This window comes from Anneissia japonica, unplaced genomic scaffold (genome assembly GCF_011630105.1).
Source record: "Anneissia japonica isolate Jap-2015-1 unplaced genomic scaffold, ASM1163010v1 scaffold287754_len4335492_cov202, whole genome shotgun sequence".
NCBI lineage: Eukaryota > Metazoa > Echinodermata > Crinoidea > Comatulida > Comatulidae > Anneissia > Anneissia japonica.
Window position 1 is genome coordinate 598,675 of NW_022705543.1, and position 25,605 is coordinate 624,279.

A 25,605-nucleotide genomic window follows, 5' to 3' on the forward strand; every position below is an offset into this window, starting at 1 on the left:
ACCAAGTAATATCGTGACGTCAGATTCTGGTTGACAGATGCTGAATGAGTAGGGCCTAGCTAGGGCTAGATTAGAGGTACGTAACTTTACAGTTTGTTGCTAAATTTTACATTGGTTTTAATTTTTGAATTTCTAAAAAGTATTATATTATATTTAGTAATGTAAATCGAAACCAGTATGTTGGAAATCTATACGTACAAACGATATACAGGACGTACGGTTTGCAAATATACAAGGCTATGCTAGGCCGGCTGTAGGCCCATCAAGTTCGTAGCAAGGCATGAACTAATTGATGTGTGCAAGACAAAACCAGAGCAGAAATTGATGTATTTGTTGACAGGTGTGGGCCTAGCTTTATAGTTTTATTGTTGTGTAGGAAAGGCTTAGTTAAGTAATGAGTTTGTACCTTTTTTTTTGCAGTAAAAATAAGGTTCAAAATCAGTGACGTATGGGGCCTAGGTAGGGCCTAGCTAGGCCCAGAAGTCTTGAAATTGGGGTACTGATGGGAGGGGAGGGGGAGCGCCTCGATGTGCAGTTGCTTAGTGACGAGCATGATGAATAAAAAGGTACATGCTCTATGTTGAATGAAGTACTGTGTTAATGAATTTATTTTATGACACAACTTGACTGATTTTTTTTTTTTTTTGGGGGGGTTGGTGGCGACTGGCCGGGGACGAGAGTAATTCTTAGAGGGGTGTGCACCCATCCCCCTTCCCCGCTCATCCCCTAGATATGCCACTGTTCAAAAATCATTGTTGTACATTTCAGATTTAGCCAAGGACTAGGCCTAGCCTAGTAATATACAGTTTAATAGATAATAATAATTTAGTTTTAGATTATTTTTATAGTTCACTTAATTTTAGACTTTAATTTCAGAAGTGATAATGCAGAATAAGCCAGGCTCAGCTGGTAGACGTGTTCTCCCACCTATCTGCAGCGATGCGGACAAGAAATTCCTTCTTCATCTTGATGGCTTCATTCAGTGTGAGTTGAAAAGACTGGATTGTCCCAATTCTGGACCTAATGAGATTCGTTACCATATCTACAAACAGGCATTTGATCAGGTGGGTCAATGTTCTCAAAAAAATTAATGAATACAGTAATATGGTTTTTATTTGCATAAATTATAGGCCTGCTAGTTACAATTTTATAACTTTTTAAGCTGTCATTAAATAAATAAATTGAATAAATATTAATTATGATTTGATTAAAATATTTAAATATTTTTTACAGCTTATTGATTATGTTTCTGCCTACCGACCTTTACTGACAATGGTTAAAGTGGAATATGAAGACTGCATCAATGCCGTGAAACAGGGGCAGATGGATGCATTTTATTTGAGAGGAAAGGTGACGTCTATGGCAGCTGAAAAAACCACAGTGAGCAACTATCGGAGAAGAGCAGTTGAACTAGAAGACAAGTAAGTAAACAGTCCCATGATACCTGTTGTAAACATGCTTAGTTTCCATCCTTGTAATTGGTAGAATAGAATGTGTTTGAACAATTATCAAAGTTTAGTTGAACCTCAATTTTGAAATCACAGCCCAGTGTGTATCAGTATGATTTAGTATTAGTGAGCATGCATCCTGAGAGTGATACCGATAAAAAAATAAAATAAAAATACAGTATAAACTTCCTTATATCTGCATCCCTTTCATTGGCTGTGCTGCCCCACACCTATTGAATATTAGAATGTACAGCAGAGGGGCATTTTCCCCCATCGAACAGGCCTGGAGCCCTCGTCATTCAACACCACGACAAGGTTGTTGGATTAAAAGTAATAATTTGCCTCTCCAAATAACGTTATTTTGATTGCCAATCCCTAATATTGTTGTCTAAAAGCACATTTTGGTCCATACTAGGCCATAAAAACTCTCCCCATGAACCCTACCAGAGATTAGGGAGCTTTCGATATATGTGCGATGACACGACGCTAGAACAGAATCACTCATGTGTGACCGTCCTACCTGCCATCCTACATTCTCTGCATACGCAGGTTTGGCCAAATTGCGTTCCAGAATCTACTCGACGAGGTGACCTTAAAATTCTCACATGCACATATGACTTTTAGTGACCTCATTTCGTTCTACGTCCTACCGTCGTTGTGCAATCAAAAGCTCCCTAATATTCTGGGACCCTGGCCGAGGCTCTAGTTGGACCTCTTGGTTTGGACCCTGATGACAATTTCTGGAGCCACAGATGAACAAACATTTTAGAAATTACAATATGCCCCAAAAAATAATATTTGCTCTGAGTCATGGCTGATACCAGGGATTTGTTGTATCCAATGGAGGCTTAATAGCCGTCCACTGGTGCTGCCACTGACTACCACTAACGCAGATCTGAGTACCTTTAGACTTAATTTGAGGAACACATTGATTATTCACTGTTATTAATAATTTCATTTTATTTAGAATATCAATAATAAAGGCAGACAATGAACGCCTACAGAAGGAGTTGAATGACATAATAATGGAGAGAAGGAAGAGACAAGACATGCTGCAGATACTGAATGAGAAGAAAGTTTCAAAAAAGATCACCAAAGTTAATCCCAACTTGCCCATTCCAGGTAAAGTATTAAACTTTTAGTTATAGGTTTTCTATACTTTCAAATATGGCCAAATCTACACTCTCTCGATTACTGCCTTATATGGAAAATTCCCTTCTTTGCAATTTTCAGGTTTATCAATTGAGGAATCCACCGACTTGGGTGTCCTGAAAAAGACAATGCAGGAGCTAGAACTGCGAATGAAAAACCTGATCATTAGCAAGAACACACGCTACATGCCACGCGAGTTCAAAGAAGACCTGAAGCAGCAGCTGAGCAGCAAGATCCAGGCCATGGACAGGGTGTCAGAAGTAAATGAGCAACTGAAGGCTAGGTGTTGGAAGCTGAGACTAGCTCTTGATGCTCTCAAGACTCACTACCGGGAAGGAGACTGGAGTCAGCCTGCTTTTGAGATTATTGCCACAGCCTTTGCAAGATCTACGTCCAAGATGAGCCTAACAAGTAAGTTTGGCATCTCTTTAATACTTGTTTGAATTTATTTGTGGCAATTCATCCAGTGTAAACCCTGGGAGTCCCACATCTCTGGTAAGTCGCGAGAATCTGGACAGCCTACACTCCCACGGGCAAGATTCCCCCAGAAAATAACCATCTTCCGCAAACTTATAAAGTATTTGTATTTTTTGGCTTTCTATTTATCAATTGTCTTATTTTATTTTGTTCATTCTAGCAAATACAAATAATATGAAACATAACAAATACAAAAAAAAAAATCAGTAGTTCACAAACATATAAGATTAACATAAAAGAATAAAAGTCATGAAAGTCAATGTTGCTAGGTATCACCATTTGCAGCAAAATTAAATATGTTAGAAAGTTCATTTAACCAGATCTCTGGAAGTGATTTCTTAAACATGGGATCCCTGAAACTCCCTACCATATGATATTCATGAGGCTTCTGGGGAGGTTTTATTTCTTTTGGTTACCTTTTTGTAAATTTCCTGAGTTGAATCAACCCTGTTACACTTTCTCTACTACTGTTACACTTTCCATGCTACAATTTTCATACCACTCTTCATTTCCTCTACTACTTTCTCTCCACTATTCACCCTCATCAACCCTACCAATAATAAATCAAATTTAATCAAAATTATTTTTCATTTCAATTTGTTCCTAGGCCAAGAAACTGTAACATCGTTTGATGATGACGATCCCACCAAGGAAAAAGAGGCTGAATTACTTCTGGACTACATTGAACATTATAATGCTTTGTTTGAAGATAAGAAGTATGTACAGGCAGCAATGCATGCAGCCAACAGCCCGAAAGGTATCCTGAGAAACACAGAGACAATGGAGCGTTTCAAAGGTATGTAGTCATCAGAATCTCATACTCACTAATTGTTGTCTATTCATTGATTATTACCTCCGCCAAAGGTTATGTATTCACAGCTGTCATCTGTTATTAAGGTCACACCAGAGCCTTGAGCCTGGCTTGAAAGTTCAGTGTCCACACTTCCCTGGGTTGACCTAATTCAGATACAGTATTAGAAATCTTTGAGCATGAACATTGTACTGCCAGCTGATTGGTCACATTTTGGAATTCTGGGTCAACCAAGGGTCAATCTGGACACATCTTGCCTGGTTGAGTGCAATTTCAACCAGGCATGAGTCAACCCAAGTTGCTTCAGACTCCAAATTTCTCAACTGTGCTGTACTGAGTCAAGCTATAGGCTTGAGGCTGTAGTGTGACTGTCACCTAAGAGATGGTCACAGGACAAGGTCATGGAATTATAATTTTTTTTTTTTCCCTCAAGCATAACAGAAAATAATGGAATCGTCCATACACAACCTGTGCATTGTTCGTTATCCAGGCACAGGGCAGAGAGGTATGCACTCTATGGCCTACTCTAGTTATAGTGTGGTCTACTGTTCTTGGCATCACTTGGTCACACAATATGAGCTGCATTCTTCTATGAATATATGGCACCCTCTTATGGTTTATTTCAAAATCAATCAATTTTATTACTATTTGTTCACAGCTTTGAAGGTGAAGCCAGGGGAGAAGTCACCCTTATTGTCATATTGTGAAGTTTTGATAGACTCTGTTCCAGCAGTTGGAGTGGTTCCAGATGCCTCTACATCATTAGAATGTGTGAAGTGTGCACTGAAGGAGGAGAGGCTAGATCTGATCTATCACTGGCTTGCCCAGGAAAGGTACAGTGTATGGTATTTCAAATCCTATGACCTATATATGGTCATGATGTGTTGTCATCATGGCCATATTTAGATATGTCACATATTTTTGTGAAATAAAATTGTATAGTCTTGACAGCGCTTTTGTCTTAAAGCTTGTTTGTTTGTTTTATTTATTTTCCACACACATGCACATACATATCACACAAGCTTAATAGTAAAAAGAACTAATAATACAATACAGAAAAGGTGTGTGGCGGCCAAAATAAGTTTGGAATAAAACCTTAAGCCATGGCCACCAGTTAAAATTACATTAAAAAAAAACAATATATAAATATATCATAATGAATGAAAAAAAGTTGAATTAGGTAGATTAAGGCAAATTAATTTTAAAAGCTTAAGGGCTGAAAAGTTACAAGAGGAGTCACAGTCGGATTTGTCCTATGTGCCATGAGGTAGACTAAAGAGCAGGAGGTTGTACTGCCTAAACTCATTAAAGATGGATCCCATTCTTTTATTTGTGTGGATTATCCTTTCCAAATCCATGTGGGACAGAGGTTGAGTTTCTAATTTTAGTGATCTTGTGTTTGCACTGATTCTTGCTCAGATGTAATGGTTGCCTCTCTTCACACAGAGGCATAAATAGGCAATCTGGTAGGGTGTGAATGATTTGTAATATTTGTCTTGTGGTAGCAATCAGGCCTGGCAGCAAATAATAGCAGTAATAACTTTATGTATGATATATATAATGACAGTTTCTTTGCATGAACATTAGCTTTTCATTTCTCATCATCTTTTCGCTAGATTAACATGTACCGACGTATTGGGAAATGCACTATACAACTATGCTGAAGGAAAGAAAGAGGATGTGATTAGGACAGTCATGGGCCTTGCTCAGAAGACATACGCACGTGTAAATGCTCATGTGCAGGCTTGCGTGTGCATGTGTCGGCAGAACAGGATCCTTGCGATGGTTGAGTACGCAGGTAGTAACAGGTTTACTAAAGGTGGGTAATCACTATTAGGGATTGGTATTATTTTCCAATAATTTTTATCACCCTTAGTGCTTCCCTGTAATTTTTTTAATTTTGTTTAATGACGATAAGTTTACCATTCATAATTTGTCCTTGAAAGTAACTTGTGTGAATCTATTCGGATTAAAAATGATAAGAAAATAGGAGCTGGCTAATATACAAATTTATACTCCTTAATTACTCAACACAATGAAAACTTCAGTTGCTTTCTTTTGTCATGGAGGGCCTATATCGTGCGACATTTCAATTATTATAATGTTACACCTCTTGATTTGTACATCTGCCACTATGCAGTTCTTTTTTTTTAATCCAACTTCCTTACTGTCACAGTTTTCCATCAATTAGTATGTAAATTGAATGTATTTGGAATAAATATATAAAAATACTGCAGTACAGAGTTAAATTGCATTGTAATTCAATCTACAACTTCTACACCTTTTTTATCCTTTCATTTTCAATACTTACAGATGCCTATCTAGCTGTTCTAACAGCTTGCCCAAGCCAGCGCTTAGCTGAAGAGATGGTGAAATTAAAAGGACCCGAGGGTGAGATTCTCCTGTCCTTTGGAGTAGTGGTCCAGACACTGCTTGCCACAGAGTCTTTTGAGGTTGGCTTAGAACTGATAGAAAACATTGCTTTGGGCAAAATAGAAGGTAATAATTAATGTTTGAGATTGAAATACAGGTGTCCCTCCAATTTTGGGACCTCCCTAATTAGAATAATTAATATAAAAGACTTGTGAATTTGGGACCACAGAAAAGGGGTTCTGTAATTGGAGGAGTCTTTAATTAGAGGGAGGCCTGTATATTTAACATTATAGTCAACATTATATGAAATTATATATATGTTGCTGTCTTTATTATATATCTTTAAAATGTTGCAGGGGCAGATTGGGGGCATCCCCGCCTTTTTGGGAGGTAACAAAAAGAATAGCCCAGAACGCCTTAAATGCTATTTTCGGGCATTCTCCCAGACCAGTACAGTGTTATCTCGACTGGCCCAACTTTCGTGCCCCCCCCCCCCCTCTTTGGACATCTCTGGATCCGCCCCTGTGTTGAGATGTTAATGATTTTCATTTTTGGAATACTCTTGCAGATACTGTGAGTTTGAAAGAAGCAGTGTACCTTGACCAGGAAACCAGCCCAGAAGAGTGGCTTGAGATCATCGAAAGTTGTCAAGATTATGGTCTTTATGACACTGCATTAGAGCTGTTGGCAGCTGTCACGGTGAAGCTAGCCATCTACAAAGCTGTTAACAAACACATGGACATGAATACTAAAGACAGAGAGCAGGAGTATTAATATCTGAACCATTGAAATCTTACAAAGCATTAATTATGATGCTGGTGAGAGCTGCCTTCCAAGTTTTAAGAGATTCCTCTTTAGTGTGGTTCATTTGTGCTGTCATCTACAAAGCTATTAACAAACATATTGACATGAAAACTAAAGAGAGAGCAGAAATATATTTATCTGCTGTGTAAAATACTAATCTACCAAAGCATGATGCTGGAGAGTGCTTCCTTCCTGGTTTTTAATTACTCCTCTCAGTGTGATTCATTGGTGCTGTCATCTACAAAGCTGTTAACAAATACATGTACATTGATATAAAAACCAGCATTGCTATTAATAATTACTATTAGTATTTGCTGTGCAAGAGTAAAATCTCCCAATATTAGATAATGCAGGTGAAAGCTTCCTTCCAGGCTTCTCTGGGGTGGTCTACATCAGGCAGTCTGGGATAGTGGATCCATCTACTCTGGGCAATTGTCTGCCTTTTTATCTATCAGGGGTAGTTGGAAAGTGCCTTCAACTCCCCACAGGGTAATATCTCCATCTTTCCGAGTGCTTTTATCCATCAAGGGCAGTGTGTAGTGCCTTGAATATATAGGTTTTTAAATATTAGTTTTACATTACAACAAAGCACATAGAGAGATCAAATTAATAACCAAATCCGTCCATTGTTAAATCGATCCTTGCCTGTTTTCAAGTGTATAAAGAATGTTATGTACAAGTTGGTAAGTGTATAAGTAAATAGTAACAGTACATGACTGAAAGTATATACAATTGACTCTGGGATTTTTTTTATTCAAATATCAGCGTAAATACTGTATTTTAACATTTACCCTTTTGTTATCTATCTATGAACATTATTTCCATCAGAATCAACAGTTGTCAAAAATGTATTAACTACGTACAAAGCATGCATTTTGCTGTTATCCCTTTAACATAAAAATTATTTACAATCTAGAAATTGTAGGCTGCAAACGTCAGTCTGAAAATAAAAATATAATGGGATATAATTGTGAAGAAAAATTTATTTTAAGTCCATTAAATAGGAGACTTAATCAAAATAATTTAAAAAATTAAAAATATCTTTATATTTAAAAATTGTTATTAAAGCTAGGCTCTGGGGGGAAAAAATGTTGCGCTATGTTGCACAACTGATGTTTCTTACGACACGAAAAGCATACTTCACAAAAAAATCTATCTCTGCTCCCGAGTTTTTCGTCAAATATGCTTTTTGTATCTTAGAAAAATCAGTTGTACAATATATCAAAACCTTTTTTTTTCCTCTGGAGCATGGCTAAACATTTTGTACATTGGCATGGTTCAGATGCAGTGCTTAAGTAGTAGGCTCATGAATATTTAAAAAAGATTCAAATGATTGACAAACTAAATTTTTGTCGCGAAAATAATAAAGAGGCATCATATAAATTTACTACTACTGCAATGTTCACTACTCTTACAGTATTATTATTATACTATACATGCTCATAACAGTTTGAAAACAATAATAATGATTGATTGTTAACATTTTACAAGAGAAAGAAATAAGGAATGTTATTATTGGTTGGCATATTATATGTGGCATGTGGCCAGAACAGCCTATGATATATAGCAATGAGCATACAGAGGTATAAAATTAGTGCATAAGTTTCCTTGAAAGGTCTACCTTTACTGTTAAACCAGAAAACCCTCCAAATATTTTATGCCTACCCGTTAATATAGAGCATCAATGATATGGTTATTTTTAAAAATGAGCAAATAGATGATAATGAAAATAATAACTAGACTTACTATGTCTGTCTGAACAACAGAACATAGGGCTTTTCCCCATTGCTTTAATGAGAAATGAAGTTGAAATTGTAAAAAAAAGAGAAGTCGTTAAAAGGTATAAAGTTAAAAAAACATGGAAAACCAATAACATTTTAATGAAGTAGGAAAAAATGAAGTGGAAAACATTTTTTTTTAAAAACAACAAAAACCAAGTTCACTGCGACGTTATTAGTGAGAACTATGGCTGCAATGGTAATAGCGAGGTACATCGTGACCCATAACCATTGCGCACTGTATGGGCCGACCTTGCAAAGGAACGTGCATTTTCAGTTCATAGCGATTCAATGACTGAAAGCAAAATTGTTCACGCATATCATGGTAGTTTTTAGTTTAACCTACCTGTAACTGGTTTAAATGCTTTAGAAAACACAAATTGCATTTAAATAATTTAATCAACTGTCATCAAAAAATCTTTAAATGGTCCTCACATCTACACCCTACTGCAGATCGTCACCAAAATTGGATCATTTCTTCATTTCAACACGAAAAACTATTCTGCAAAGTGTCATTTTTATCCATCTATAACAGGGACGTAAGGAATTTAAATGACCCTCCAATGTACACCCTTGACTGATTCGTCACCAACACATAATACTATCTTCCTTATAACTTGGTTAAACTTTCCTGAAAGTTCCCGACACTAAATATTAGGAGGCACATCCTTGATATATGGCCTATGCTTCGGCAAAGCATGGAAAAATTTTAAGCATGGGAAGTGACCAAAGTGACGGCCAGAAAAAAACAGTGCAAAAAGATAGGAAAAATATATGCAAGAAAAAAGAAAAAAAAAATCAGAACAAAAATGGCTTTTCCCAGTACTGCTGGGAAAAGCCAATTATAGTAATAATAATAATATTAATTAATAAATAATAATAATATTAATTAATAAATAATAATAATATTAATTAATAAATAATAATAATAGATACCATGTGAGATGTCTTCTAGCTTAGTGGACACAATGGCTCGTGTGCTCTATAAAGAACCCAGTATATCTTTCGAGACAAGTAGGGGGTGGTTCATACAGCTGCCGTTGTGGGCATACAAGAGATGGCTGGTACTGGTTTCTTGAGGGATGCCAACGTGGCCACATGCTTCAACTTTGCTAGGCTGTTACCATTCAGATTCAACACTGTCAGACCCAGCAACGAGTTGGTGTTGGCACATTGCATGATCAATTCCTCAGTTAACTTTATCAATCTAAAAAACATGCAAACATTCAAAACTGTAATGTGAATATGTAGCTACTGTAATAATATACATGCAGTGGCGTATCTAGAGGTCTTTAAATGGGGGTGCTAATAAGAGAGGGGGGCCGGCTTGATGATCAGTTGAGGGGCACCAATTCGCAAAATATGGGGATTCTTAACTACTAGTCTATGATTGGGGGGGGCACAAGTAATTTTTTTGGGGCGTGCCCCTCCGCACCCCCTAGATACGACACTGAATATATGAGGCATGCCATGCCAAAACCAGCACACTGTCACTAAATGTTAAGCTGAGTAATGAACATAAGATTGTGGCAGTTGATAATTTAGTACACAGAAGTCATAATATTTTCACTTTGATATAAGTCGATTTCAGTAAATCATTTTAAATCTTATAATGTGGAGAATATGAATATGTGTATTAAAAAGTCATTGTCTTGGCCACTGTTGTTGGTTTTGGAATGCCCTATATAATTTTTTGTTCGTGCTCATTTTGGCACCCCCTTCAGTTTGGCACCACTTCAGTTTGACGACCCCTTCAGTTTGGCACCCCATGTGCCCTGATCTGTATGACAACAAAAACTTTCAATGGTGATGTTTGGTACGTATGTACCGTAGTCAATAACTGAAATGACCTGGATAAACTCAAATTCAACATCACTGAAAGATAACAGAATTACCCACTTGTGCACCATATGAATGCCCTCTCCAAAGTCATTTATGACATAGGCCTTCAATCATAGCTCCATTAAAAATGATTTTTTTTTTTCATTTTGTTGGAGATGGAAGAACGATCAACTTACAAATTGTTTGTTTTCTAAACAAATGTTTTACTTGAGTTAAGACCCTCAATCCTAACTACATTAAAAAATGATTTTGCAGGGGATAGGGAAAAGTTGAAGGTCAACTTACAAATCGTTTGTTATTGAATTAGAGTTCAAGCAAATGAGAATTTTGACTTTGAGTTAAGATCCTAAATCCTCACTAGATTTCAAATTATTTATTGTCTTGGTAGGGGATGGAGATGACCTTTTCCTATCCTCTACCAAGACAATGAAACAATGCCAACCAACACATCCAAGCAAATATTCCATGCCACAGCTGCTGCCCAGGACTCCAAGGAATGCCTGGCATACCTGGTTATGGTATACCGGTCAGAATGGAGAACATGGAATTCCAGGATTACCAGGACAGGCAGGTGAACAGGGGCCCAGAGGTGATTCAGGCAACAGTGGGGAAAAAGGAATTCAAGGAGAAAAAGGGGAGATAGGTATAACCGGAGCAAAAGGTAAAAAAGGAGAACCAGGCTTTCCTGGAGAGCTAGGACCAGCAGGTCCAGTTGGGCAGAAAGGTTCACATGGGCCACCTGGTGTAGGTGTTCCTGGTGCAATTGGACCAAAAGGTGAACAAGGTGAAGTTGGTCAAATAGGGATGCCAGGCAGTCCTGGACCTGTAGGCTCTGCCCCTGTGCAAAGGAGATGTGCTTTCACCGAGATAGGCACTAATGGATATATTAAACTCTCCACGAGCAATCTCATCATCAAACTAAATCTTGTTGAACTAAATATTGGCAGCAACTACAATGTAAGTACAGGTGTCTTCACCAGCACCATCCCAGGTGTGTACTTCTTCAGTTACAGTTATCATATTCGTGGAGGGGATTTTGGAATTGTTCAGTTGAGGAAAAATGGAAAAAACATTGTAACCAGCTATGTGAAACCTAGCCAGTATGGTCAATTTGGTCAGGCAGCCAGCCTCTATTATAATAAGTATAAAAAATGATTTTTTTTTCTCTTAACCTTTTACAAATTTTAATATATTTAATACTTTTGTCTATCTTTATACTTATGTAATGTACTTTACAATTCAATTGTATGAATTCTGAATAAAATATATCTGAATAACATGGTTACTTTTAATGTTTTTTTCTATCTCTGACAAACAATAATTACTTAGTGCATGCTATCCTAAGAGCCTACTATGCTGCTGTGCCTGTGAACTCATTTTACTGCGTCTTGACAATTAAAGTGCAATATGTTTCTCAGGTACTGATTGGAAAAATAGTGACCTGAGGAGCTACCATTAATGTGCATCCATCTTCTGATTTTTATGTACAGTGCATCGAAACTTGCTTATATGGGCTATATAAGAATGAACTATTACTATTATTATTCAAAACTTGCCTCCACGCAATTTTCCATGCATTAATATTCCTATTTTGGTCATTATTTCCCAATAAACAGTGTCCTCAAAATTTTACAGTAAATTATCATTACCATATAAGTTTGCCTCACTCTTTGTATAAATGGTCTGTGAAGACATGAATAAAGTCTGGTGCTGAGTTTACAGTCTGGATATTGTATGTGGAATTTCAATTGTGATATTTTCTACCCCTAAAAAAATAATAGAATCACCCATTTGTGCACCATATACAAATGCTCTCATCAGTTTATAAGTATTCATCATAACAAAGACATGAAAAATAGATAGAAAAACAGATAGAACATGTTTTGCATTGTGCCAAATTCTAAAACAAAGTTCTAGAAACTACAACCTTGTTGAACTATCATGTTCACAGAGGAGAGAACTTCAGTAAACACTCGTAAACACATGGTTGTTATACATAAACATTTGAAGGAAGGCTTAAACTAGAGTTCAAAACAAGCAAATTGCAAGGTGATCTCTAACATTTTCCCATCCCCTACCAAGACAATAAATCATTTTTTAAATGTAGTTAGGATTGAGGGTCCTAACACAAGTCAAAATTCTCATTTGCAGCTAGTACATAACACTGTAAGGAAGCCAATCAATTGTTACAGTACAATTACAGACAAGTTCATTTTGATTGTCTGAAGAACAGTTGCATCATTTGCTAAGAATAAGGTATGTTGAAGAAATATTGAAGATATTGTTATTATTTTAGTGACACAATATAGTATAGATTTAGATTCAAAGTCAGTCGTAGACTTAATGGTATATTTTTCACGGTATGATTGCCTGACAGATGCTTTTACTGCAAACATCGAGTAGAACCCCTCCTTTGGGACACCCCTATTTAGGGGACACCACTATTCAGTGGACACCATTTCCATGAAACGATAGGGAATAAAATCATCTTTTAACACTATGGCCAAAGACTAAATGGGACCACCCTTATTAAGGAGACGCGGACACTCTCTAAATGTGCCAAATGGTCAAATCAATACATAATTATTAAACCCTTATTATGGGACACTTTAATAATTTATTTTATTGTATCAAACTATTGTACAGTACTTACCGAAAGAAAAATTCATTCCAATTTATATTTTGACACATTTTTGAGCAATAAACTTCACCAATCAAACCAGATTTTTTCCTCTCAATATCTAGAATAAACATTGGCCTGTGTTACTTACTTCTAAATAAAATCTTGTCAATTTTGTGTACTTTTATATAGGATCTATACCACATAGCCTGTGCCCTGATTTATAACTCTATTCATGCTATTGTTTCATGTGCATTGAGCTCAATATATTTTTATAAAAGAATATTTGGTTATTAACATTGCTCGTGAATCCTGAAACAATATTGGGAAAATATACAACTTTTGTTGTTTTAATAACAATTTTGTTGATATAATATCATAAATTAATTGTTTTTGCAATGTAAACTACTGATAGAAATTAGTTAAAATTCAATATACCTCATTCTTAAGCTAAAATAAAATTACAAAGAATCTATGTCATATTGTACAAAAACATGTTAAAACACCCATATTTCACATTTTTTGGTTTGCGGACACCCCTATTTTAGGGGACACATTTTTTGATCCACAGGATGTCCCCTTTTATAAAGGTTTTATTGTACTTATATCTGATCAAACTATGTGTCTTCCATGTCTGTTAAAATTAGACTCAAGTCTGGTCAAGCATTGTCTTGTCTGGTATTGAGTTTGACACTGACAGCCATACATCTTGTAGTGTCTGCCAGAATACTCTGGATGAACAATGTCGCATTGCCTTGTCCCAGTGATTATGTCTACAACTATATTGTGTCTGCACCTGCAGGTATCTCAATCACTGACTATCTACATCACTGCTGATTTGTGTAATTTGGCTTAAAATGTAGACTGGCAAAACTGACCTACTAAAAAGATGTGAGGGAATTTAATAGCAGCACCCAATTTTGCCTGCTAAAATAATTCAAGTTACAAAATTTTGCTTCTGTTAATTTATATCCAAGACAGATATAAAAAAAAAAGACATTTGTTATTTTATTCACACTTCCAGATGAATTTAAATGCTATCAAGCTGCTCCTTTGCCTTCTGAGTGGAGACATTCTGCTACAATCTCCAGCTGTACTTGGACAACTAGTGGCTAATGATACTGATGCCAATCAACACATACAAGCAAATCTTCCATGCTGCAGCTGCTGCCCAGGACTCCCTGGCATGCCTGGCATGCCTGGTTATGGTATACCGGGTCAGAATGGAGAACATGGAATTCCAGGATTACCAGGACAGACAGGTGAACAGGGGCCTAAAGGTGATTCAGGCAACAGTGGAGAAAAAGGAATTCAAGGAGAAAAAGGGGAAATAGGAATAATTGGAGCAAAAGGAAACAAAGGAGAACCAGGCTTTCCAGGAAAGCTAGGACCAGCAGGTCCAGTTGGGCAGAAAGGTTCACTTGGGCCACCTGGTGTAAGTGTTCCTGGTTTAACTGGGCCGAAAGGTGAAAGGGGTGAAGCTGGTCCAATAGGGATGCCAGGCAGTCCTGGACCTGTATGCTCTTCCCCTGTTCAAAGGAGATCTGCATTCACTGTGGTACAATCTAAAGGAGTTATTCAACCCTCCACTGGAGATCTCATCATCAAACTAGATACTGTGGAACTGAATATAGGCAGTAATTACAATGAAAGTACAGGTGTCTTCACCTGCACCATCACAGGTGTGTACTTCTTCAGTTACAGTTACTTAATTAATGGAGATTATTATGGACTTGTTCAGTTAAAAAAAAATGGAAAAGTCATTGTAAGCAGCTATGAGAAGCCTAGCGTGCAGCAGTTTGGTCAAAGTGGTCAGGTAGCGACCATTCAACTTCAGATCAATGATGAAGTTTGGCTCCAGTTTGACCATATAACCTCAAGAAAGATTTACTCTGATAAGAATCGGTATACCTCTTTCACAGGATTCCTACTTTATGAAACCTATTAAGCCATTCACATATTAACTCATAGCCAAGTAGTTTTACAGATTTTGGATTATAGACAACAGTATGCAACACTTTCTTTATGCGAATACAAATGTCCATGTAGAAGAAACAAAAAATCAAAAAAATCAAAATAAAATTTAGTTAAGTTCAGGTGCCCATAACTGGTATGAATGCATACTAATTTTTCTATTGGATTCTTTATTTAATGACCAAAATTCAATAGCAATTTCAGCACAATAACAGGTCAAATGCTACACTGCTGTTTCAAAATTCATATCTAATGTATGAATCTAAAAGTTTGTTTTCCCAATTAAATGGATTTGACACAATTTAACACAATAATTATGCTGTTAGTTACGTTATTCTACTACCTGTTCCTGCCTCCTTTACCTACTGTACATACAATGCTTTAATCATCTTGTTAGACTTTTTGTTAATATTATGGTAGTCCCACATGTTCATGTAATCATTTAATATGAGCCCATTCTAATCCTACCTTGAGCACTCCATCTATATGATTGGTTGTGATGCACTTGATTGTCATTAGAATGTATTACATCACATGACAATCACACTGCTATCACATGATCAAATGCCACATTAAAGTCAACAGCCATATATCATTTGTAAATGTAAACATACGGGGGCTTTAACAAAATCATTTTCCTCAAGGAACATTTGATAATGTAGATTTGATTGCTTAAGAAAACCTTTACTTGGAATCAAGTGATGTATTTTTTTTTTTAAAGAAAGGTAAAATTTGCAGATTCACTATGTTAATAATATTCATAAAATTAATAATTGATGAATAGCGCCGGTATCTACTCATGGCGTTTCTGCAAATTTTCAATTTTAGCCGATTTTTAATGTTCTTGAGAGAGGAAATAAGAGCCCATGCCTTCGTTATTTTGTTATCTGTAAACTGTATTAACATATTGTTTGAAGTTTTGCATGGCGAAATATTAATTCTTATGGTACACCACATAGATAGTTCTGAAAAGAAGTGTTACTGGTTGAGAATATAATAACATATACAAAATATCAGTTTATTTTGTTAATATATACTGGATTCACACTTCCATAATTAGCAACAATTGGTCAGGTACGTATCTCACTCATAAATCTACCTGCCAGTAATGTTATTTTCTTAACCTTTAAATTTCTTTGCTTTGCATATACTACTTTAATTTATATATCTCTATTTTCATTTCATTTAATTTTCTTGTACTTTTAACTCATATTATATTTTTTCAAATCTGGACGTCTTGAGAGACCAAAACATCAATTGTATTTAAAGAGCTTAAAAGAATGAAGGAAAATTTGTTCTGTATTCTTTTGTACCAGATTTGTTTTAAAACTAAACTGATTATTATTCTTTGATTGGCTGATGTGGCATAGCATTGTTTATATCTTGACATGCCTGCTGATTATAAACTGAGTGCATACAAATATCAGACGATATTGTAACTTCAGATAATGATTATACAATTCTTATTTTTACATGCTACTGAATGCTGTGTGTAATACAAATAAACTTCAGATGAATTTACCTTTGTTTTGTACTCAAAATCAATTAAGTATTCTGGTAGTAGAATCTCATGATCAAAGGTAAACCAGTCACATTGCCTGGAGCTGCATTCGCACCAGTGCCAGTTCTATGTTGTGATTTTGGATGGACGACAGAATCAGCTCTTGGATAAAACTCTTTGCGCAAACAGGAAACAGAATAAAAAACTGATAAAAAATAGATTTCAGCTTTTAGTCGAACATAATAAAGTATGTTGAGTTTGTCAAAATAAAATGGGTAAATGCTTGGTCTACACTATTAAATTTTATGACAAAAAAATGTGACGTGCTCACACATGGGTACGATGAAGTCATATCACCTATCATCAAATTGTACTAAAAAAAATTGAATATGCTCAACTCTATGTTTCATGACATTTTATGTGATGTTTTTTTTGATGAAATTTGATAGTGTAGACAATGCTTTAAGATTCTGGCTCTTAATTAACAAGTACGGAGCTTTCACTTGCAAAGTAGGATGTAGAACGTAATGACGGACCACTAAAAGTCACGTGCGCATGCAAAAATGTTAAGTTCTCATTGCGTGGATTCTAGGACGCTATTTGGCCAAATCTACTGTACATATGTAGAGAACGCCTTAGGACCCAGGTAGGACGGTCAAGCATGAGTGATTACGTTCTAGCATTACGACGTCAAACAAATCAAAAGCTCCCTAGTATTTAGTTCAAGCCCTTGTGTAATACTTTCAGTTATCCTTGAACCAAAGAGTATATAACTGCAAGAGGTCCAACTCTTGGGGTTTTGTTGGAACACAATCTTTTCCCAAAAACAAACCAAAAATTAGAGGGTATCCTTCAAAAGTACGTAAAAAGGCATTCATATGCTATCCATCTATCCATCTATAAAACGCATGTTTTAATTTTCGAACTCAATTTAAATTCTAATAGGATGCCCCCTGTCTCATGGTAGTACTTTTTCAACGTTTCTATTTTTTACCCATCATCAGCGTGACCACTGCTTGGGTATTTACCCAAGATCTTGAGTATTTTGACTTGGTCTTGGGTTCTTGGGTATTCCGTTCAAATCCTTGGGTATTTTATTTTTGCTAATAAAAATTAAATATTTTTGTCATAGAGGAAGAATTAAGAAGTAACAAAGTAGATTTCAGTCCATTCAAGTAAGCAAAACTCAACGAAGTGCACATATCATTGTTAATTGACTGTTAATTGCTATAAACATGGGTTCAGAATTGTTTATTTGTGATTTGCGTTGCCATTGATCTTAACTAATTAATGCATTACATAATAAAACAGTATATCACTGATCTACTGATAACACTGGCCGACTGAGGGCGTATCTTTCTATCTGTATTATCACCTCATGAATATTAATTTTAATAATTAACACAAACAATTACAATAAAAAATTGGTTTATAAATTGAACTAAAAGGGAAACTATACATGCGAAAAACACGTATTTTTCGAATTTTAATGCATTTTCAGGAAGCTTAGGTAATTTTGGGAAATTTTTGCTGAATCTTGGGTAATTTCAACCCAGAAATTGGGTATATCAAAAATCGTGAGTGGTCACACTGCCCATCATGTACACATTTTAAAAAGACTGCATTTGGAAGTGGACATGCCTGCATACTGTTAGCTTTGGTTCAAGATGAGTGCAGCATTTAGCTTGGTGGTAACTTGCCTTTAAATTCCTGGAAAGCTAGGACCAACAGGTCCAGTCGGGTAGAATGGTTCACATGGACCACCTGGTGTAGGTGTTCCAGGTGCAATTGGACTGTGAATGCGGTGAAGCTGGGCCAATAGGGATACCAGGCAGTCCTGGATCTGTAGGCTCTGCCCCTGTGCAAAGGAGATGTGCTTTCACCGTGATTGCCCCCACAAGTGATCTCATCCACAAGTGATCTCATCATCAAACTAAATCTAGTGGAACTAAATATTGGCAGCAACTACAATGTAGGTACAGGTGTCTTCGCCAGCACCCACAAGTGTGTACTTCTTCAGTTACAATTATCATATTCGTAAAGGGGGTTCTGGAATTGTTCAGTTGAGAAAAAATGGAAGAAACATTGTCATCAGCTAAGAGTGACCTACCCAGTACAGTCAAGGTGGTCAGGCAGAATCTATTCAACTTTAGATCAATGATGAAGTTTGGGAACAGTTTGACAACACACTCTCTCAAAGAATTTATTCGGACAGGGTAATTCTTCTTTATGAGGGCTCCTACTTTATGAAACCTAAGCCATATGCTTGCTTGTCACCAATCCATGATAAGTTTTTTTTATATCTTTTTTGGATTATAGAAAACTTCAGTACATAATAATTATTATTCCCTTGACAGTGTCCTCATATATAACTTTACTGTAATTGCTCATTATGTTTGCCTCTCTCCATGTAATGGGTTAAAATGTAAATGAATTCTGGTACTGAGTGTTTATATGTAGAATTTCAATTGTGAGACCTGTACTAATGGCTCACTTGGTAATTATTCCCCTAACAGTATCCCCATAATTTTACAGTAATTTCTCATTATATGTTTGCCTCTCTCCTTGTACAAATGGGTGCCTGCTAAGATGTGCATAAAGTCTAGGTGCTGAGTTAACAGAGTGGATATGTGGAATTTCAATTGTGATGTTTGCTACCCCTACACAATAATAGAATCACCCATTTGTGCACCATATACAAATGTCCTCATCAGTATTTATCATGACATAGACATGACAAAAATAGATTGCTAGATAGAAAGACAGAATATGTTAATTTTCAAAACAAAGTTCTAAAAACTACACTCTTGTTGAACCGTCATGTGCACAGAGAAAAACTTCAGTAAACACTCGTAAACACAGTCTTGTATACATAAACATTTGGATGGAGGCTTAAACTCAAGTTCAAAACATGCAATATGCAAGTTGATCTTTAACATTTTCCCATCCCCTACCAAGACAATGAATCATTTTTATAAATGTAGTTAGGATTAAGGGTTTCAACTCAAAGTCAAAATTCTCATTTTCACCTAGCACATAACACTGTGAGGAAGCAAATCCCAAGTTACAGTACAATTACAGACAAGTAATTTTAGATTACCAGAAGAACGGTTGGATCATTTTCTCAAAATAAGGTATGTTGAAGAACTATTAAAAATATATAATTTTTCTGACAAAAACTATAGTATAGGTTTAGATTCAAAGCCAGGTTAATGGTTTATTTTTGCTACTTTGCATATAGTGTTAGAATAGACTGCTACAGTATATCTGCCTGACAGATGCTTTTATTGCAAACATAGAGTAGAACACCTCCTTTGTCACACCTCTATTCAGTGGACACCCCTCTGTGAAACAAGTGGAAATTCAATTAGCTTTAAACACTAGGGCCAACCCTTATTCAGAAGACAAGGAATATTATATTTTAACACTACTGCCAACCACTATTAAGGGGACTACCCTTATTAAGGAGACAAGGACACTTTCTGAGTGTGCAAAATGGTCAAATCAATATTAACCCCTATTATGATTTGAGACTTTTTTCTATTTATTTATTCGAAATTCTCAGATATGAAATCTAAAAATATACAAATATATAATTATATAACAAAAGCACAAAAAAGTAACATGTATTAAATTAACATATGAACCTATTTCCATTGTGGCCCCAATGGGGAAATTTAATTTTTCCATTGTATCAAACTACTGTACAGTAGTCACAAAATAAAATTTATATTTTGACATCTTCGGAACAATTACAAACCTAATTATTTTGTCTCAATATCTAGAATGGACACTCATATAGATAGGTCTAGTGCATGTGATTATAAATACAATGTCAATTTAGTGCATTTTCATAGGATTCTAATCTATACCATACAGCCTACACCCTGATTTCTAACACTTCATGCTATTCTATCTTGTTCATAAAAGCTCATATTTACAAAAGAAAAAAAAAGTATTTGGGCATTAACATTGTGCTTGAATAATGAAACAATATCCTGTTGATTTCCTATTATAAAACAATTGTTTTTGCAATGAAAATTAGTGTTGTAAATTAGTTATAATTCAACTGTATCTCTTTCTTAGGCTAACTTTAAAATTGAATAAAAATTTAATTTTCTAGATTTATATTTTTTTGTCAATTCCTAATATATGCAACTACGTCATATGTGAGTTTCATACATGTAGCTTTCATATTTCTGGCACAACAAAAATAAAGCCTAACAGTGTATTGTGGATATTCTCTTTGCATATCAGGGTAGGGGGCTGCCAGCGCTTCAGCCATGCCAATGTAAATATTGAAAGGGGTATGCTATTGACAGGGTAGCTGCTCTGTCCCAGTGAATCTACATGATGCCTACATCTTTATTGTGTCTACAGCTGCAAGAATCTCACTCACAGACTATCAACATCACTGCTGATTTGTGTAATTTGGCTTAAAATATAGATTGGCAAAATTCACCTACTCAGGAGGAGTTTGGTTACTTTACTAGGATTCAGCACCTTATTTAACTTGCTGAAATAACTTCTCTGAAATTCAAGTTAGGAAAATCTATTACTATGTTGGTTTATATCCAAAAACAAAGAATTAAAAAAAAAAAGATATCTATTATTTTATTCACACTTCCAGATGAATTTAAGTGCTACCAAGCTGTTCCTTTGGCTTTTAATTGGAAACATTCTGCTACAATTTCCAGTTGTACTTGGACAACCAGTAGCTAATGACACTGATGCAAACCAACACATTCAAGCAAATGTTCCATGCCACAGCTGCTGCCCAGGACACCCAGGAACGCCTGGCACACCTGGTTATGGTATACCAGGTCAGAATGGAGAACATGGAATTCCAGGATTACCAGGACAGACAGGTGAACAGGGGCCTAAAGGTACTTCAGGCAACAGTGGAGAAAAAGGAATTCAAGGAGAAAAAGGGGAGATAGGTATAATTGGAGCAAAAGGAAAAAAAGGAGAATCAGGCTTTCCTGGAAAGTTAGGACCAGCAGGTCCAGTTGGACAAAAAGGTTCACATGGATCACCTGGTGTAGGTGTTCCTGGTGCAATTGGGCTAAAAGGTAAAAAAGGTGAGACTGGTCCAATAGGGATGCCAGGCAGCCCTGGACCTGTAGGCTCTGCCCCTGTGCAAAGGAGATCTGCTTTCACCGTGGTAGATACTAGAAATACATTTGAAGTCCCTTACAGTGATCTCAAAATCAAACTAAATAGTGTGAAACTAAATATTGGCAGTAATTACGATACAAGTACAGGTGTCTTCACCTGCACCATCCCAGGTGTGTACTTCTTCAGTTACAGTTATCATATTCATGAAAAGAGTGTTGGAAAGATTGAGTTGAGAAAAAATGACCAAACTATTGTAGAAAGCTATGAGGAGTCAAGCAACTATGGTCAAGCTGGTCAGACAGCAACCCTTCAACTTCAGATCAATGATAAGGTTTGGATACAGTTTGCAACCGCATCCTCTTCACAAAATAATATTTATTCTCATCAGGAGCACACTTCATTCACAGGGTTCCTAATTTATGAAATCTAAGCCACTTGCATATCAATCCATGCTATTTTGTTTTACACAATTTGTATTTAGACAACTATAGTATAAAACAAACACATTCCTTATGTGACTACAGATGTGCATGTAAAGAAATAAAAATTGTTCAAGTGCCAATTGGTATGAATGCATACTAATTTTCTATTGGGTTCTTAATATTTAATAACCAACTTCAAAAGTAATTTCAGCACAATTGCAGGTCAAATGCTATACTGCATTTTCAGAGCTCATAAATTAAGAATGCAATTATGTTGTGTTCCCCAATTAAATAGATTTGATACAACACAATATGCTGCTAGTCATGTTTATTCTTCTATATTTATCTACTTTTTTCTATATACAATGCTTTAATCATCTTGCTGGAAAATTAACGTTTCAGTTAATACTATGGTAGTCCAAATGAAATAATATCATATGGGAATATTCCAATCCTACCCTGAGCACTCTATAGGATTTAGCTGTGATGCACTTGATTGTCATAGAATGTCCATCACATGACAATCACACTGCTATCACATGAGCAGATACCATGTTCAAAAGTCAACAGCCATATCATTTGTAATGTAACTATATGGGGGACTTTAACAAAAATAGTTTATTATACCTAGGCCTTGGTTTCACGATTGGTTTCATTAGCACATCATCATCAATGGTTGCATCTTGTGGTTGCTCCAGAAGCTTATTCTTTTCCATTTGCTTGAGTTCATTCATTGAGATGAAAGGTGAGGTATGAGGGTCCTGTACACAACCAAATTTGATTATAAAGTTTAAAGCCCTTTCTGGATTATCAAATTATATTTGACAATCATAAACATGTGACGTGCCTAAATATGGTCATGATAACATCACATCATGCCTATATATAAGAATACAACAGTTTTTGTTGAAAGAAAATTTGATATTGTGGATTTGATAGGAAACCTTCAATTGGAATCATGTGATGTATTAAGTGTTCTGAAAGAAAGGCTAAAGAACCACTATGTTAATATTCATAAAATTAAAAATTAATTTATCGTATCTGCCGTATATGAAACTCAGGGCATTTTTGAAAATTTTATTATCAATTTTTTCATAGTCATTTTGGATCCCAATTGTTCTTGAGGAGTGAAAACAAAAGAGATTTACTTCTTTATTATCTGTATACTGTAAAGAACAGATGCAAAATATCAGTTTACTTTATGAACACTTACTCAACCAAAAGAGAATTAAAAATGTGTAGTTAGGTTATGCTTACTATTCTATTTAATTTCTAGGGGGTTACCACACTTATATAATTGGCAAAATGTTGGTTTATACACATCTCATTTATAGATCTACCTGCCAGTAGATGTTCCTAAAAAAACCAAATTATTGATAAAGTTGATCTTAACTTTTAAATTTCTTCTTTTTCTGCATAATTATCTAACCTCTTTCTTATCATTTTGATGTATTTAAACTTATATTTACCAAAGCTGGATGTCTTGGAAAACCAGTATGTTAATTCTATTCAAAGAGCTTATCAAAATATAGAAAGTATTGTATTGTTTTGTACCAACAATTGATTATTATTATTTGATTGGCTGATGTGGCGTAGCATTGCATATATTTTGAAATGCCTGCTGACTATAAACTGAGTGAGTGTATGCAAATATGCAGATACTGTTAACTTAAAATAATGATTACAATACTTGTTTACATGCTACTGAATTCTGTGCAAAAAATAAAGTTAAAATGAACTTATCTTTGTTTTGTACTCAACATCAATTATGTATTCTGGTATTTTATCTCATGATCAAAGAACAATCACTCACATTGTCTGGGGCTGCATTCGCACCACTTCAATGAGGGGTCAAGTCCATGGCAGTTCTGGTTTACGATTCTGGATGGAAGACAGAATCAGCCCTTGGATAAAACTCTTTGCAAGTTGGAAAACAGAATAAAAAAACAAGAACAAACATCTATATAATATTAATAAAAATAGATTTCAGCTTTTAGTCAAACATAATTAGTATGGTGAGTTTTTTGAAATGAGTATGCCTATCGACAACCATTTTGTATATTCAAACTGTTTAATTCAAAAACAAACTATAGATGGCGCCATAACCAAATAGCAATACTTCATAACAATATTACACAAGTGTGTCAAAATATGATGGCTGAATGTTCTGGCCCTTAATTTCAGAAGTATCAGTTCAAGTCCTGTAATAGTTTCAGTTATCCTTGTACGAAAGAGTATATCTGCAAGAGGTCTGACTCTCAAAAAAAATCTTATCTCAAAAAGTGCTACCACTTAAATTAGAGGCCATTCTTCAAAAGAACATAAAAGGTATTTGCATCGAACTTTCCAAACTTGATTCAAATTCTAATAGGGAGCACGCTATCTAATGGTAGTACTTTTTTAATGTTTCATTTCATGCATACAAAATCAGGGCAGGCAGACTCCTTGCAATTCTATACTCCTTGCTTGTACCTGTCGTAATTTTAAAGACTGCATTTGGAAGTGGACATGCCTGCATACTGTTAGCTTTTGGTTCAAGATAAGTTAAGCGTTAGCTTGGTGGTTAATTGCCTTCAAATTTCCAGGTCCTTGCTTAAAATCCTCTGATAATTTTTTAAGGATAACTCCAAGCTTCATAATGAAACTTAGAGCACCATACTCTTCAAAATTAAAGTTTTCTTGCTATTTACAGTAACTGACATGATTTCTTGTGCTTAACAAAGAAAAATATGTTAAAACCTACCCCATTTTAAGATCTAACGCTGGAATACTTTTGCCAAAGAATACTTTGCAGACGTACAATGGTCCATAGTGAAAGGGGCATGGATCAGCGTAAGACGTTTTTCCAGCCTTGTAAAGTGAAGCTTCAATTCTTTTCTCTTCGAAGACATTCAGGCTATTAGATAATGGAACTGCTGCGTTTTGTCCAAGCTGCTGAAAATCAGAAAGGAAGATAGATTATTGTTAATTAAAGATATGTCTGTTGTAAAATCAGGAAAACACTACAGAATTTTTGTCTTAATCAGTGAAAACTATTAAAAATAAATTATTTTGGTACCAAAGGCGATCCATATTAGTAATAGCATTTCATACTTTTTTAACATAAACAAGGACAGACACTGGTGGCGCTACCTGAAATTATTTAATCAATAAATTAGTGACTTCTGGCAAGTCTATATCTTACCTTAAAGAAACAAATTCTGTTACCAGAGAGATTGAGAATTTCAAGGCAGTCAAGACCATGCCCTAAATTTTCCAAAATGTATCAACACACAAAACGCTCAT

The 25,605-nt window shown here is 35.6% G+C and overlaps 2 protein-coding genes across 3 annotated transcripts; both read left to right on the top strand.

Annotated features, from left to right (window-relative positions):
• The first annotated feature begins 18 nt into the window (after positions 1-18).
• LOC117105632 (clathrin heavy chain linker domain-containing protein 1-like) lies at positions 19-8,089 on the top strand. Of its 2 annotated transcripts, none has more exons than XM_033246808.1 (10): positions 19-76; positions 877-1,064; positions 1,234-1,421; positions 2,416-2,570; positions 2,682-3,011; positions 3,685-3,873; positions 4,547-4,721; positions 5,505-5,707; positions 6,202-6,387; positions 6,830-8,089. In XM_033246808.1, exons 2-10 carry the CDS (start codon positions 885-887, stop codon positions 7,033-7,035), a joined length of 1,812 nt encoding a protein of 603 aa, XP_033102699.1. In that variant the 5' UTR covers positions 19-76; positions 877-884; the 3' UTR covers positions 7,036-8,089. The 2 variants fall into 2 exon arrangements, with proteins under 2 accessions (XP_033102699.1, XP_033102701.1); XM_033246810.1 differs by lacking the exon at positions 19-76 and adding an exon at positions 534-566.
• Positions 8,090-9,781: 1,692 nt separating this feature from the next.
• On the top strand, positions 9,782-24,062 carry LOC117105832. Its single transcript, XM_033247129.1, has 4 exons — positions 9,782-11,827; positions 12,914-12,941; positions 14,330-15,247; positions 21,411-24,062. Exons 1-4 carry the CDS (start codon positions 11,112-11,114, stop codon positions 22,326-22,328), a joined length of 2,580 nt encoding a protein of 859 aa, XP_033103020.1. The 5' UTR covers positions 9,782-11,111; the 3' UTR covers positions 22,329-24,062.
• The last annotated feature ends 1,543 nt before the right edge of the window (positions 24,063-25,605 follow it).